Consider the following 16978-nt stretch of genomic DNA (forward strand, 5'->3'; position numbering starts at 1 on the left):
TAATTTGATCTATATTTCTGCTTTTTGTGACTCCTCTCTTTTCCTGGAAAAATGGCTGTGTGTTTTTTTTGACTTGGCTATGACCTAACATAATCATATGTTGTGCTTTCGCTGTAAAGCATTTTTGAAATCGGACACGATGGGTAGATTAAGAACGTTTATATTTCATTTGCTGTATTGGACTTGTTAATGTGTGAAAGTTAAATATTTCAAAAAAATATCTTTGAATTTCAGCGGAAGGTTGTGGAGGGGTTCCGCTAGCGGAACGCCTGCCCTAGAAAGGTTAAGGACACCAATACTAAGAAGAGACTTGCTTGGGCCAAGAAACACGAGCAACGGACATTAAACCGGTGCAAATATGTCCTTTGGTCTGATGAGTCCAAATTGGTTTGATGAGTCGAAATAGGAGACTCATCAAACTGCCGTGTCTTTGTGAGACGCAGAGTAGGTGAACGGATGATCTCAGCATGTGTGGTTCCTACCGTGAAACATGGAAGTGTTATGGTGTAGGATGCTTTGCTGGTGACACTGTCTGTGTTTTATTTAGAATTGAAGGCACACTTATCCAGCATGGCAACCACAGTATTCTGCAGCAATACACCATCCTTTCTGGTTTGCACTTAGTGGGACTATCATTGTTTTCTCAACAGGACAATGACCCAAAACACACCCCCAGGCTGTGTAAGGGCTATTTCACCAAGAAGGAGAGTGATGGAGTGCTGAATCAGATGACCTGGCCTCCACAATCACCTGACCTCAACCCAATTGAGATGGTCTACGATGAGTTGAACCGCAGAGTGAAGGAAAAGCAGCCAACAAGTGCTCAGCATATGTGGGAACCCCTTCAAGACTGTTGGAAAAGCATTCCTCATGAAGCTGGTTGAGAGAATGCCAAGAGTAATTAATAATTTGATTTGTTTAACACTTTTTTGCTTACTACATGATTCCATATGTGTTATTTCATAGTTTTGATGTATTCACTATTATTCTACCCTTGAATGAGTAGGTGTGTCCAATCTTTCGACTGGTATTGTATGCAGTTGAAGTTGTACGTTTACATACACTTTAGCCAAATACATTTAAACTCAGTGATTCACAATTCCTGACATTTAATCCTCGTAAAAAGTACTTGTCTTAGGTCAGTTAGGATCACCACTTTATTTTAAGAATGTGAAATGTCAGAATAATAGTAGAGAGAATGATTTATTTCAGCTTTTATTGCTTTCATCACATTCCCAGTGGGTCAGAAGACCCATTGCCTTCACATAGAGAGTTCACTGTGTCAGCAGTCACACATCACTTGGTTCTGATTGGACACATACTCCCCTCTGACAAAAGGTTAGGATGCTCAGTGATCATGTTGTATTACTACTAGCTCAATAAAGAGAAAGGATGGCAGACTGACAGAGGGATTGTCTGCTCAGCTTGGATACGAGACTGCTAGCTCAATAAAGAGAAAGGATGGCAGACTGACAGAGGGATTCTCTGCTCAGCTTGGATACAAGACTGCCTGACCAGTATGGTTGAAATGTTGTTGTACTGCTGCTAGCTCAATAAAGAGAAGGCTGGACTGAAGTATTGGCTCGGCTTGGACCAATATAGTTGAAAGGTTGTATTTCTAGCTGATCCCTAGCTGCTGTAGTGTGTCTGTATGTGTGTGGCTTGAGACCAAGACGTTTATTACAGGAGCCTTCTATTGTCAGGGGAGCAGTTTGGTGAGGGAGAAACCTCTCTAAAATATTAACCCGAGCTTCTCCTCATCACACAACAACACACTCAGTACCTCATCACTCAACAACAGACTGAGTACCTCATCACACAACAACAGACTCAGTACCTCATCACACAACAACAGACTCAGTACCTCATCACACAACAACAGACTCAGTACCTCATCACACAACAACACACTCAGTACCTCATCACTCAACAACAGACTGAGTACCTCATCACACAACAACAGACTCAGTACCTCATCACACAACAACAGACTCAGTACCTCATCACACAACAACAGACTCAGTACCTCATCACACAACAACACACTTAGTACCTCATCACTCAACAACAGACTCAGTACCTCATCACACAACAATACTCAGTACCTCATCACTCAACAACACACTCAGTACCTCATCACACAACAAGACTCAGTACCTCATCACACAACAACACACTCAGTACCTCATCACTCAACAACAGACTCAGTACCTCATCACACAACAAGACTCAGTACCTCATCACTCAACAACAGACTCAGTACCTCATCACACAACAACACACTCAGTACCTCATCACACAACAACACACTCAGTACCTCATCACTCAACAACAGACTCAGTACCTCATCACTCAACAACAGACTCAGTACCTCATCACACAACAACAGACTCAGTACCTCATCACACAACAACACTCTCAGTACCTCATCACTCAACAACAGACTCAGTACCTCATCACTCAACAACAGACTCAGTACCTCATCACACAACAACACACTCAGTACCTCATCACTCAACAACAGACTGAGTACCTCATCACACAACAACAGACTCAGTACCTCATCACACAACAACAGACTCAGTACCTCATCACACAACAACAGACTCAGTACCTCATCACACAACAACACACTTAGTACCTCATCACTCAACAACAGACTCAGTACCTCATCACACAACAATACTCAGTACCTCATCACTCAACAACACACTCAGTACCTCATCACACAACAAGACTCAGTACCTCATCACACAACAACACACTCAGTACCTCATCACTCAACAACAGACTCAGTACCTCATCACACAACAAGACTCAGTACCTCATCACTCAACAACAGACTCAGTACCTCATCACACAACAACACACTCAGTACCTCATCACACAACAACACACTCAGTACCTCATCACTCAACAACAGACTCAGTACCTCATCACTCAACAACAGACTCAGTACCTCATCACACAACAACAGACTCAGTACCTCATCACACAACAACACTCTCAGTACCTCATCACTCAACAACAGACTCAGTACCTCATCACTCAACAACAGACTCTGTACCTCATCACACAACAACACACTCAGTACCTCATCACTCAACAACAGACTCAGTACCTCGTCACACAACAACAGAGTCAATACCTCATCACACACAACAATACACTCAGTACCTATTCACACAACAACAGACTCAGTACCTCATCACACACAACAACAGAGTAGTCCCTCATCACACACAACAGACTCAATCCCTCATCACACACAACAACAGAGTCAGTCCCTCATCACTCACAATAATAGAGTCAGTCCCTCGTCAAACACAACAACAGAGTCAGTCCCTCGTCACACACAGCAACAGACTCAGTCCCTCATCACACAACAACAGTCAGTACCTCATCACATACAACAACAGTCAGTCCCTCATCACACACAACAGGGTCACTGTCCCACTGTACTGTCGCTATGTGTGTGTTGTAAAGAGGACACTGTATCTAACCTCTACAGTGTATCTAACCTCTACAGTGTATTTAGACCTCATCAGTTATCTAGGGAGTGACTACTGTACTGTCTATGTGTGGGTGTTGGAAAGAGGACACTGTATCTAACCTCTACAGTGTATTTAGACCTCATCAGTTAGCTAGGGAGTGACTACTGTACTGTCTCTGTGTGGGTGTTGGAAAGAGGACACTGTATCTAACCTCTACACTGTATCTAACCTCTACACTGTATCTAACCTCTACACTGTATCTAACCTCTACACTGTATCTAACCTCTACACTGTATCTAACCTCTACACTGTATCTAACCTCTACACTGTATCTAACCTCTACACTGTATCTAACCTCTACACTGTATCTAACCTCTACACCGTATCTAACCTCTACACTGTATCTAACCTCTACACTGTATCTAACCTCTACACTGTATCTAACCTCTACACTGTATCTAACCTCTACAGTAATTTGGACACTTATTTATAGAATTGATCAGTGCTTTTACTGCAGGTTTTGATGTAGATTCTTCTTTCAATCACATTGACTGAAACATGTTTTTAATAGTAGTATGCAGTGAAATAATATAATGGGTGTGTGTCTTAGAAAAATGCAGGGTGTTCTGTATAGATGTAGGATCTTAATTTGATCACTCGTTTATTGCTCAGCAGGAAATGCAAACTAGTAGTGTATTTGAGTTTTAAAAAGGCTTTTAAAGTTTGTAATTTCCACTTTGAAATTTCAGACTTGATTTGCGCTAATGGAAAATGTATCATTGGGGTGCCATTTAGCCTAGTGGTAAGAGCGTTGGACTAGTAACCGAAAAGTTGCAAGATCAAATCCCCGAGCTGACAAGGTACAAATCGGTTGTTCTGCCCCTGAACAGGCAGTTAACCCACTGTGTAACGGTTTTCCTCCTCTTCTGGCGAGGAGTATGAAGGATTGGACCAATGCCCAGTGTGGTAAGTGTTCATGTTATATTTATTAAACTGAACACAAAAATAACAAAGGAGAAAATACAACAAAAACAAAACAGTCCTATTGGTCACAAAACACAAAACAGGAAACAACTACCCACAACCCATAGAGGGAAAACAGGCTGCCTAAGTATGGTTCTCAATCAGGGACAACGATAAACAGCTGCCTCTGATTGGGAACCATACCAGGCCAAAACATAGAACAACACATAGAATGCCCACCCCAACTCACGCCCTGACCAAACTAAAATAGAGACATAAAAAGGGAACTAAGGTCAGGACGTGACACACTGTTCCTAGGCCGTCATTGTAAATAAGAATTTGTTCTTAACTGACTTGCCTAGTTAAATAAATAAAAAAATAAACCCCTACAAAAATATTCATTCATAATAATTCAAATTTCCTGTTGCTGCAGGATTCTTTTATTGCTGTAGAAAACTGGCTCAAGTTAAGATCCTACATCTGTATTTGTGGTGGTAATGTGGCAATGGGAGGTCCCATCGTGTATTCTCAGTACTTTCATATCTGTTCATTTACCCACGTGTGTGTGTGTGTGTGTGTGTGTGTGTGTGTGTGTGTGTGTGTGTGTGTGTGTGTGTGTGTGTGTGTGTGTGTGTGTGTGTGTGTGTGTGTGTGTGTGTGTGTGTGTGTGTGTGTGTGTGTGTGTGTGTGTGTGTGTGTGTGTGTGTGAGTGAGAGAGAGACAGAGCAGTAATGTAGCTCCACCCCACCCTGGCATGCCACCTTGAATCAGGTGCGAGAAAGATGGGAGCAATCAGATGAATTAACGTCTGTCGCTCCTCTTCACTCGTTCCACGCAGGCTTTACACATCCCTGGCTCTGCCAATCAGAGCCCTGGAAGAGGAGAGGAGAGGGATGAGAGGAGAGGGATGAGAGGACCAGCGGCCTCGGGGGCTGGCGGCCCACCGCTCATATCACTGCTGGGAGGGGAGAGGGGGATGGAGGGGGAGGGGAGGGCGGTAATCCAGTGAGAGACACAGAGGAGAGAGGCAGTGTGAGGGCAACGCCTCACAGCACCGGGAATCTCTCTCTCTATTACACTACCGCGCTCTCTCTCGCTCTACCACTTTCGCTCTCTCTCTCTTTCTCGCTCTCTCTCTCTCTCTCTCTCTCGCTCTCTCTCCCTCTCTCTCTTTCGCTCTCTCTCACTCTCTCTCTCTCGATCTCTCTCTCGCTCTCTGTCTCTCTCTCTCGCTCTGTCTCTCTCTCTCGCTCTCTCTCTCTGTCTCTCTCTTTCTCTCTCGCTCTCTCTCTCTCTCTCCCTCTCTCTCTCTCTCTCTCTTTCTCTCTCGCTCTCTCTCTCTCTTTCTCGCTCTCTCTCCACTCAAAATTCCAAAAAGGGCTCTCATCTCTCATTCAGTGCTCTCACTCGACTGAGGGCTGCTTTTGCATTGTTAATTTATTCTCTTTTTCTCTCTCTTTCTCTTTTATATTCTCTCATTGTTCTAAAATATCCCTGCTGTGGAAGAGGATGCATTGATGAAAAAGGACCCAAAAAATGAGCCATTTTTTATTTGCTGTCTTTTTCTCTCTCAAGGAGTTCTCATTGGAAGTGTCTTTGTTCTTTTATTTCTATTTAATCATGTATGTCCTTTCCGCTCCTTGTACGGCTGTGTTGCTACTAGGGAAAAAGGTTAGTGTGTCTGTGAGGAGCCAGCAGAAGTGATCGAGTGAAGAGAGGAGAGGGGGATGCCTGGCTGTATCACGCTGTGACTGTGAATCCACGACCACCCCGGAGAGACGGTGACTGGGATGCCATCGTTAACCTTAGAACTCTCTCGTTAACTAACCCCACAGCTTTGAACGCCACAGCCTGGAACGCCACAGCCTGGAACGCCACAGCCTGGAACGCCACAGCCTGGAACGGACAGATCAGGGATAAGGAAAGAAGAAAGAAAAGAGACACAGAGAAAGGAGAGAAATCCTTCCATCGTTCCTGTAGCAGGGTTGTGCTGTGCGTCTGATGTGCGGTAGCTGCCAAGCACCATGGATATAAACGTGCAGTCTCACCGGTTCTACTTCCCTCAGATCTACTGTACTGAGGCAGTGCCTGCTGGAGCCCAGGTCCAGGTCACAGCGCAGGAATTTAAAGTCAGGTAGGTTACTGTACAATGTACTGGGTACCACTGGGTTGATAACTGTGACGCTACGCTAGGTTGGGCTGGGCTGGATAGGGTACCACTGGGTTGGTTACTGTGACGCTACGCTAGGCTGGGCTGGGTTGGATAGGGTACCACTGGGTTGGTTACTGTGACGCTAGGCTGGGCTGGATAGGGTACCACTGGGTTGGTTACTGTGACGCTACGCTAGGCTGGGCTGGGTTGGATAGGGCACCACTGGGTTGGTTACTGTGACGCTAGGCTAGGCTGGGCTGGGCTGGATAGGGTACCACTGGGTTGGTTACTGTGACGCTACGCTAGGCTGGGCTGGATAGGGTACCACTGGGTTGGTTACTGTGACGCTACGCTAGGCTGGGCTGGGCTGGATAGGGTACCACTGGGTTGGTTACTGTGACGCTACGCTAGGCTGGATAGGGTACCACTGGGTTGGTTACTGTGACGCTACGCTAGGCTGGGCTGGGCTGGATAGGGTACCACTGGGTTGGTTACTGTGACGCTAGGCTGGGCTGGATAGGGTACCACTGGGTTGGTTACTGTGACGCTAGGCTGGGCTGGGCTGGATAGGGTACCACTGGGTTGGTTACTGTGACGCTACGCTAGGCTGGGCTGGGCTGGATAGGGTACCACTGGGTTGGTTACTGTGACGCTACGCTAGGCTGGGCTGGATAGGGTACCACTGGGTTGGTTACTGTGACGCTACGCTAGGCTGGGCTGGATAGGGTACCACTGGGTTGGTTACTGTGACGCTACGCTAGGCTGGGCTGGGCTGGATAGGGTACCACTGGGTTGGTTACTGTGACGCTACGCTAGGTTGGGCTGGGCTGGATAGGGTACCACTGGGTTGGTTACTGTGACGCTAGGCTGGGCTGGGCTGGATAGGGTACCACTGGGTTGGTTACTGTGACGCTAGGCTGGGCTGGATAGGGTACCACTGGGTTGGTTACTGTGACGCTAGGCTGGGCTGGGCTGGATAGGGTACCACTGGGTTGGTTACTGTGACGCTACGCTAGGCTGGGCTGGGCTGGATAGGGTACCACTGGGTTGGTTACTGTGACGCTAGGCTGGGCTGGGCTGGATAGGGTACCACTGGGTTGGTTACTGTGACGCTACGCTAGGCTGGGCTGGATAGGGTACCACTGGGTTGGTTACTGTGACGCTACGCTAGGCTGGGCTGGATAGGGTACCACTGGGTTGGTTACTGTGACGCTACGCTAGGCTGGGCTGGGCTGGATAGGGTACCACTGGGTTGGTTACTGTGACGCTACGCTAGGCTGGGCTGGGCTGGATAGGGCACCACTGGGTTGGTTACTGTGACGCTAGGCTGGGCTGGATAGGGTACCACTGGGTTGGTTACTGTGACGCTAGGCTGGGCTGGATAGGGTACCACTGGGTTGGTTACTGTGACGCTACGCTAGGCTGGGCTGGGCTGGATAGGGCACCACTGGGTTGGTTACTGTGACGCTAGGCTGGGCTGGATAGGGTACCACTGGGTTGGTTACTGTGACGCTACGCTAGGCTGGGCTGGGCTGGATAGGGTACCACTGGGTTGGTTACTGTGACGCTAGGCTGGGCTGGATAGGGTACCACTGGGTTGGTTACTGTGACGCTAGGCTGGGCTGGATAGGGTACCACTGGGTTGGTTACTGTGACGCTAGGCTGGGCTGGGCTGGATAGGGTACCACTGGGTTGGTTACTGTGACGCTAGGCTGGGCTGGATAGGGTACCACTGGGTTGGTTACTGTGACGCTAGGCTGGGCTGGATAGGGCACCACTGGGTTGGTTACTGTGACGCTACGCTAGGCTGGGCTGGGCTGGATAGGGCACCACTGGGTTGGTTACTGTGACGCTAGGCTGGGCTGGGCTGGATAGGGTACCACTGGGTTGGTTACTGTGACGCTACGCTAGGCTGGGCTGGGCTGGATAGGGTACCACTGGGTTGGTTACTGTGACGCTACGCTAGGCTGGGCTGGATAGGGTACCACTGGGTTGATAACTGTGACGCTACGCTAGGCTGGGCTGGGCTGGATAGGGTACCACTGGGTTGGTTACTGTGACGCTACGCTAGGCTGGGCTGGGCTGGATAGGGTACCACTGGGTTGGTTACTGTGACGCTAGGCTGGGCTGGATAGGGTACCACTGGGTTGGTTACTGTGACGCTAGGCTGGGCTGGATAGGGTACCACTGGGTTGGTTACTGTGACGCTAGGCTGGGCTGGGCTGGATAGGGTACCACTGGGTTGGTTACTGTGACGCTACGCTAGGCTGGGCTGGGCTGGATAGGGTACCACTGGGTTGGTTACTGTGACGCTACGCTAACTGTAGTACTCTAATGCAGTCTCTTAAACAATGGGTCAGGACCCAAAGTGGTCCCTGGGCATGTGAGAGGTGTCTCTAGTTATGAGAATGCATCAATGATCACACACTATTTCTTCTTAATTTGGTTTGTTGGAGGACGGACAATTTGTCAATTTGGTCTTGAGCTGAAAAAGTGTAAGAAGCCCTGTTTAACATGTGTCTACTTTACTAGGTCTGCACCTCAAATGACATCACTCATTATCATATTCCCTATCTAGTAGAGATGTGTTGTTTTCCCTGCTACCAGTAGTACATCGCTGTGTCTATTAGAGAGCAGGGGCTTTGATGGGATTGCAGATTGATGTATAGATACAATTGCAATGTACAGAATTCATGTAAATCTCTATCCTATGGAATAGACAGCCATGTCTGTTCTGTTCTATACATTGTGTTTCTACATATGAGCCAGCAGTGAATGGTTGTCATTGCAGAGGGGCAGGGGTAGAATGGTAATGTGTTAACTGGGAGGTCAACGTCCTGATAGTGGGATGAGAAGGAAAGAGAGGAGAGAGGAAAGAAGAGAGAAGGAAAGAGAGGAGGAGAGAGGAAAGAAGAGAGAAGGAAGGAGAGGAGGAGAAGAGAAGAGGAGAGGAGAGAAGGAAAGAGAGTAAAGAAGAGAGAAGGAATGAGAGGAGGAGGAGGAGAAGAGAAGAGGAGAGTAGAGAAGGAAAGAGAGGAAAGAAGAGAGAAGGAAGGAGAGGAGAAGAGAGAAGGAACGAGAGGAGAAGAGAGAAGGAACGAGAGGAGGAGAGATGAAAGAAGAGAGAAGGAAAGAGAGGAGAAGAGAGGAAAGAAGAGAGAAGGAAGGAGAGGAGGAGAGGAGAGGAGAGGAGATAAGGAAAGAGAGGAGAAGAGAGAAGGGAGGGAAAGAGAGGAGAAGAGAGAAGGAAAGAGAGGAAAGAAGAGAGAAGGAACGAGAGGAGGAGAAGAGAGGGGGAGGCGTTGATGGCTTGTAAAGAAGCTTGCCAAGACTGCTGGGGTGATGACAGTGGTGTTGTGTTTTGTTTGTCTCTGAGGGCTGCTGCGGTGGCCGTGTGTGTGTGTGTGTGTGTGTGTGTGTGTGTGTGTGTGTGTGTGTGTGTGTGTGTGTGTGTGTGTGTGTGTGTGTGTGTGTGTGTGTGTGTGTGTGTGTGTGTGTGTGTGTGTGTGTGTGTGTGTGTGTGTGTGTTGTGGCTGGCAGCAACTGTGACTGTTTGTTCTTTATGCCTGCCCTCTCTTTTCTCGCTTCTCTCTGCCACCGCCGCTCCACCTCTTCTTCTCTTCCTTCTTTCCTCCACTCCTCCTTGGAGCATCCTTCCCTGATATGGCCGCTGTCGTCATGGTTGCAGAGTGCTCAGATACACATGTTTAGATATTCTGTAAAGTGTCTTTTGTCTTCAGCACCATCTTTGTTATCGAACATGATTATGTTTGGCTGTTGTATCAGAATCACCTTAATTCACCAAGTATATTTACACAGACCCATAATCTGCTTCAGTGTGAAGGTGCTCTCTGTAACTGACAAACAGAATACAGACACAAGTCCACATAGACATCATACAGATGTAAAAACTTACTTTGAGACAGTTTGCTACAGCAGGACAATAATTATTCAGCAACAGGAAATGTGAATTAATCTGTGGATGATAATGAATGGACATTTTTGTAGGGGTTGATACATTTTTCATTTGGGCAAATGAAGTCTGACATTTCAAAAGGGAAATTAAATACTTAAAAAATACTTTTTAAACTCAAATAAACTACAAATTTGCGTTTAATGCTGTGCAGGAACATTCTCAGCAACAAAAGAGTGACCAAATTACAGTACGGTACAGTAAACATAAAACTTCTTTTAAAATTGGAGTATAGGCTGATTACAGTGGGAATATACCATTTACAGAGGGGATATACAGTGGGGAGAACAAGTATTTGATACACTGCCGATTTTGCAGGTTTTACTACTTACAAAGCATGTAGAGGTCTGTATTTTTTTTTATCACAGGTACACTTCAACTGTGAGAGACGGAATCTAAAACAAAAATCCAGAGAATCACATTGTATGATTTTTAAGTAATTAATTTGAATTTTATTGTATGACATAAGTATTTGATCACCTACCAACCAGTAAGAATTCCGGCTCTCACAGACCTGTTAGTTTTGCTTTAAGAAGCCCTCCTGTTCTCCACTTATTACCTGTATTAACTGCACCTGTTTGAACTCGTTACCTGTATAAAAGACACCTGTCCACACACTCAATCAAACAGACTCCAACCTCTCCAAAACAGACTCCAACCTCTCCACAATGGCCAAGACCAGAGAGCTGTGTAAGGACATCAGGGATAAAATTGTAGACCTGCACAAGGCTGGGATGGGCTACAGAACAATAGGCAAGCAGCTTGATGAGAAGGCCACAATTGTTGGCGCAATTATTAGAAAATGTAAGAAGTTCAAGATGATGGTCAATCACCCTCGGTCTGGGACTCCATGCAAGATCTCACCTCGTGGGGCATTAATGATCATGAGGAAGGTGAGGGATCAGCCCAGAACTACACGGCAGGACCTGGTCAATGACCTGAAGAGAGCTGGGACCACAGTCTCAAAGAAAACCATTAGTAACACACTACGCCCGTCGTGGATTAAAATCCTGCAGCGCACGCAAGGTCCCCCTGCTCAAGGCAGCGCATGTCCAGACCCGTCTGAAGTTTGCCAATGACCATCTGGATGATCCAGAGGAGGAATGGGAGAAGGTCATGTGGTCTGATGAGACAAAAATATAGCTTTTTGGTCTAAACTCCACTCGCCGTGTTTGGAGGAAGAAGAAGGATGAGTACAACCCCAAGAACACCATCCCAACTGTGAAGCATGGAGGTGGAAACATCATTCTTTGGGGATGCTTTTCTGCAAAGGGGACAGGACGACTGCACCGTATTGAGGGGAGGATGGATGGGGCCATGTATCGCGAGATCTTGGCCAACAACCTCCTTCCCTCAGTAAGAGCATTGAAGATGGGTCGTGGCTGGGTCTTCCAGCATGACAACGACCCGAAACACACAGCCAGGGCAACTAAGGAGTGGCTCCGTAAGAAGCATCTCAAGGTCCTGGAGTGGCCTAGCCAGTCTCCAGACCTGAACCCAATAGAACATCTTTGGAGGGAGCTGAAAGTCCGTATTGCCCAGCGACAGCCCCGAAACCTGAAGGATCTGGAGAAGGTCTGTATGGAGGAGTGGGCCAAAATCCCTGCTGCAGTGTGTGCAAACCTGGTCAAGAACTACAGGAAACGTATGATCTCTGTAATTGCAAACAAAGGTTTCTGTACCAAATATTAAGTTCTGCTTTTCTGATGTATCAAATACTTATGTCATACAATAAAATGCAAATGAATTACTTAAAATCATACAATATGATTTTCTGGATTTTTGTTTTAGATTCTGTCTCTCACAGTTGAAGTGTACCTATAATAAAAAATGACATACCTCTACATGCTTTGTAAGTAGGAAACACTGCCGATTTTGCAGGTTATCAAATACTTGTTCTCCCCACTATATATATAAGCAGAGGGAGTGATGCTGCCATGGAACCTACTGTATATACAGTGTTGTGCAGATTAGTGCGGTAAAGTGCAGATTAGTATTTCAGGTCGTTGTTGACAAGGTGCAGTAAATGGCCCAATGCAAAGTCACTCGATCCCTATGAGCCCGATGGGCGGTTAATGAGGGCCACTGCATGGGGGAAGGAACTGTTCAGGTGGTTTTGGTCAGGATTCACCTAAACCATCTACCAGAGCGCAGTCTTTAATAGATGGGGTGTCCAGGTTGGACAGGGTGTCCAAGCTGGGAAAGGTGTCCAGGGTGGGAAAGGTGTCCAGGGTGGGAGAGGTGTCCAGGGTGGGAGAGGTGTCCAGGGTGGGAAAGGTGCCCAAGCTGGGAAAGGTGTCCAAGCTGGGAAAGGTGTCCAGGGTGGGAAAGGTGTCCAGGGCGGGAAAGGATTCCAGGGTGGGAAAGGTGTCCAGGGTGGGAAAGGTGTCCAGGGTGGGAGATGTGTCCAGGGTGGGAAAGGTGTCCAGGGTGGGAGATGTGTCCAGGGTGGGAAAGATGTCCAGGGTGGGAAAGGTGTCCAGGGTGGGAAAGGTGTCCAGGGTGGGAAAGGTGTCCAGGGTGGGAAAGGTGTCCAGGTTGGGAGATGTGTCCAGGGTGGGAAAGGTGTCCAGTTTGGGAGATGTGTCCAGGGTGGGAAAGGTGTCCAGGGTGGGAAGGGTGTGAAGGGTGTCCAGGGTGGGAAAGGTGTCCAGGGTGGGAGATGTGTCCAGGGTGGGAAAGGTGTCCAGGGTGGGAAAGGTGTCCAGGGTGGGAGATGTGTCCAGGGTGGGAAAGGTGTCCAGGGTGGGAGAGGTGTCCAGGGTGGGAAAGGTGTCCAGGGTGGGAAAGGTGTCCAGGGTGGGAGATGTGTCCAGAGTGGGAAAAGTATCCAGGGTGGGAAGGGTGTCCAGGGTGGGCAGTGTATCCAGCGTGTCCAGGGTGGGCAGGGTCAGCGATCATCTTACCTGCACGCTTCCTTGTCTTGGAGGTGCTGCAGTTTGCCCTTGTAGCGGGCAGATGCAGAGCCAAACCAGACAGTGATAGAAGAGGTTAGGATGGACTCAATGATGGACGTGTAGAACCAAACTTGAATTGTCTGAGAGAGTTGGAGTTTCTCCATCTGGTGCAGATACTACGTCCTTGGGTACTTTTTAGTACTTTTGTCCTTGGGTTTTTGAGGTGTTGGAAGATGTAGTGAAGGACCATGTTGACAGCTTTGTCCACAGAACTATTGGCTCTGTAGGCAAACTTCATGGGGTCGAGGAGGGTGTGCGTGGTGGTTTTGAGATGGGACAGGACCAGGAGCTCAAAGGTTTTCATGATGACCGAGGGGAGCGCTACAGGTCTGTAGTTTTTAATCAGAAACATGTATGTGTAACTGTTTCATCCATCCCTCCGTCCATCCCTCCGTCCTTCCCTCCCTCCATCCCTCCCTCCCTCCATCCTTCCCTCCCTCCATCCATCCCTCCGTCCATCCCTCCGTCCATCCCTCCGTCCATCCCTCCGTCCATCCCTCCATCCTTCCCTCCCTCCATCCCTCCGTCCATCCCTCCATCCTTCCCTCCCTCCATCCCTCCGTCCATCCCTCCGTCCTTCCCTCCCTCCATCCCTCCATCCTTCCCTCCCTCTATCCCTCCGTCCATCTCTCCGTCCTTCCCTCCGTCCATCCCTGTCTCCATCCAAGTTTTAGATTTTACTAAGCAATAATCTGGTGTGTGATCTCTGGTCAGATTTCTCCTCTCTAACTGATGACTAGATCAGCTTTAACAGACCGAGTTTTCCTCTGGTAAGCAGCTTTCAAAACAACCAGCCCAGGAGGGCTATGTACATATTGTGGCAGACGGCAGGGAGAGGTGAGGGGAGTGGTGACTAAAGGGAGATATCTTGCAGCCCACTGGCTCCACCCCCAGGCCTTATATGGACTTCCTGCCCCAACAAGGCAGGAAGGCCTGTGGATCATTAAGCCATGAATTGCTTGGGGATAAAAGAGGAAGCGGGTTGCACAAACAGGGAGAGGACTGAGAGTAAAACCTGTGTTATGGAGAGTGTGAGAAGAGAGAGAATTATCTGTGTGATTACCCGTTGTGACCTGGACTGTCTGATTACCCCCATTGTGTACCGAACCGGTTTGGCTGAGGACCTGAGTTTTAGGATTACCCCTGGAGAACGGAACGGACAACGAGAGGGGATTGTGGACTGTGAACTGGCTGCTGAATTCCCACCTTTCCCACAGTATGCAAATCTGGCTAATAAATTCCCCATTTGTATTCTAGTTGTGCTTTGTGTGCGTGTTTGGTTATTCAACTTGGTGACGTGGAAACCCCACCCCCTTGAACCTGCTACATGTGGTGGAGAATGTGGGCAACCCAACCCAAGTTTAATAACCAAACAGACACGGAGCACAATGGAAGCATTGGTGAAACAGCTGATGGAGGTGGACAAAGCCCAGCAGGCTATGCATCAGGAGCTGCTGGAGGAACAGCGTCAGCAGACCACTCTCCTGCGAGCTGAACTTAGCCAGCTGACAGCCGCCCAGGCTGGCATGGTGGCAGGCGCAGCAGTCTCTCACCCCAAACCCAGTAGGTTTATACTGAAGCTGACAGAGGTTGACGACATCGAGGCTTGCCTTCGAGAGGACGGCGAGTAGGGAGAAATGGCCCCATGAGCAATAGGCCAGCCTGCTAGAACCCTTCCTGTCAGGCGCGGCACAGAAGACCTATCAGGATCTGATGGTTGGCCAGGCGACGCATTGCGAGGGGCTGAAAAAAGGAAGTCCTGCGCTGGTAAGGTTACACCCTGATTAGCAGGGCACAAACATTCCATGATTGGGCGTAAGATGCTATAGCTTCCCTCCGATCGCAAATGCATGATCTAATTAGGCTGGCCAAGAGCTGGCTAACTGTTGAACCACTGACACTCAAGTCCATCAAGAAAGTGGTCATAGATACATTTCTACACTCTCACCCTTCCGAAGCTAAAAAGTTAGCAAGCCAAGCTAACCCACAGAGCGCAGATCAGCTGGTGGAACTGGTGGAAGGACAACAGGTGGCTTTGGAGGTCCTGCGCAACCACAGAAGGCGGAACCCTCCACAACCACAAAAGGGCGGAGGACCACGCCAGGACCCCGGCCAAGGATGGGGGGACACCAACAGCCAGCTACCCGAGATGACGCCTTTTCCTAAACCTGGACAGCAGGAAGTGCTACGAGTGTGGTGAGCCGGGACACATCGCCTGGAACTGTCCCATCCACGATGTCCCAATGCCTTCGGCCTCGGCCAGTGAGGTAGCCACCGGGTCCCTGCAGCTTGCTGATGGCATGCTGGGCTGAGGAGAGTGGTCCTTCCCCTGTCACCCCGGTAAGAGCCAACGGAAAGGACACCATGGCACTTGTGGATTCCGGGAGTATGGTGACCCTGATTGCAATGGACCAGGTGGGGCCTCTAGCCAAGAGCAACCAAGGGCACCAATACATCCTGGTGATTCTGGATTATGCCACCAAGTACCCGGAAGCCAGTCTCCTGTGCACCATGGCCACCGAGGAAATGACATGTGAGTTAGTCATGCTGTTCTCCCAAGTAGGCATCCCTGACGAGATATTAACCGACCAGGGAACTCCGTTCATGTTGCGAATCATGAAGGATCTCTACAAACGAATGTATCACCCGCTGACTGATGGGTTAGTGGAAAGATTCAGTTGAACCCTGAAGTAGATGCTAAAGAAGGTGATGAAGACGGACGGAAAGAATTGGGACCAGCTGCTACCCTACCTGATGTTCTCGATTCGAGAAGTTCCCCAAGCTTCAACAGGATTCTCTCCCTTTGAACTCCTGTACGGGAGACGACCCTGAGGACTGCTGGACGTGGCTAAAGAAGCCTGGGAACAGCAACCGTCGCCCCACCGAACCATGGTGGAACATGTGGAAGACATGAGAGACCGGATGGCAACCCTGTGGCCCCTGGTACGGGAACACATGCTGGAAGCCCAAGGGGCCAAACGCGGGTGTACAACAGAGGGGCACAACTAAGAGACTTCCAGTCAGGAGACAAAGTGTTGGTGTTGGTCCCCACCTCAGAATGTATGTTTTTGGCTCGATGGAGCCGGCTATACGAAGTCCATGAAAAGGTGGGTGAAGTTAACTATAGGGTCAGACAACCGGGACAAAGGCATCTGACCCATATTTACCATGTGAATTTGTTAAAGAAATGGAATACACGTGATGTACTCTACTCTATTTCCCCGAAGAAGACTACCACAGAGACCAAGCCGGCGGTGGTGCCACTGGGGGAGCAGCTGAGCCAAGCGCAGAAGCAGGAGCTGACGGAGTTGGTTGGCCTGAACCAGGATGTGTTCTCCAGTGAACCAGGACACACCGATCTAGTCCAGCACAGCATCATCACCGAACCTGAGAAAAAGGTGAAGTTGAGACCCTAACGCATACCGGAAGCATGGAGAGA

General features: G+C 48.6%; 1 protein-coding gene across 4 annotated transcripts in view; it reads left to right on the forward strand.

Moving 5' to 3' along the window:
• Positions 1–6013: 6013 nt before the first annotated feature.
• LOC139407298 (ena/VASP-like protein) overlaps positions 6014–16978 on the forward strand; it is a 75864-nt gene continuing 64899 nt past the window's right edge. For all 4 annotated transcript variants that reach the window (XM_071150962.1, XM_071150963.1, XM_071150964.1 and 1 more), the window contains exon 1: positions 6014–6591. In XM_071150962.1, coding sequence (XP_071007063.1) covers positions 6482–6591 — 110 coding nt within the window. In that variant the 5' untranslated portion in view covers positions 6014–6481. The remainder of the gene's footprint in view (positions 6592–16978) is intronic.

Source organism: Oncorhynchus clarkii, chromosome 4 (genome assembly GCF_045791955.1).
Source record: "Oncorhynchus clarkii lewisi isolate Uvic-CL-2024 chromosome 4, UVic_Ocla_1.0, whole genome shotgun sequence".
NCBI lineage: Eukaryota > Metazoa > Chordata > Actinopteri > Salmoniformes > Salmonidae > Oncorhynchus > Oncorhynchus clarkii.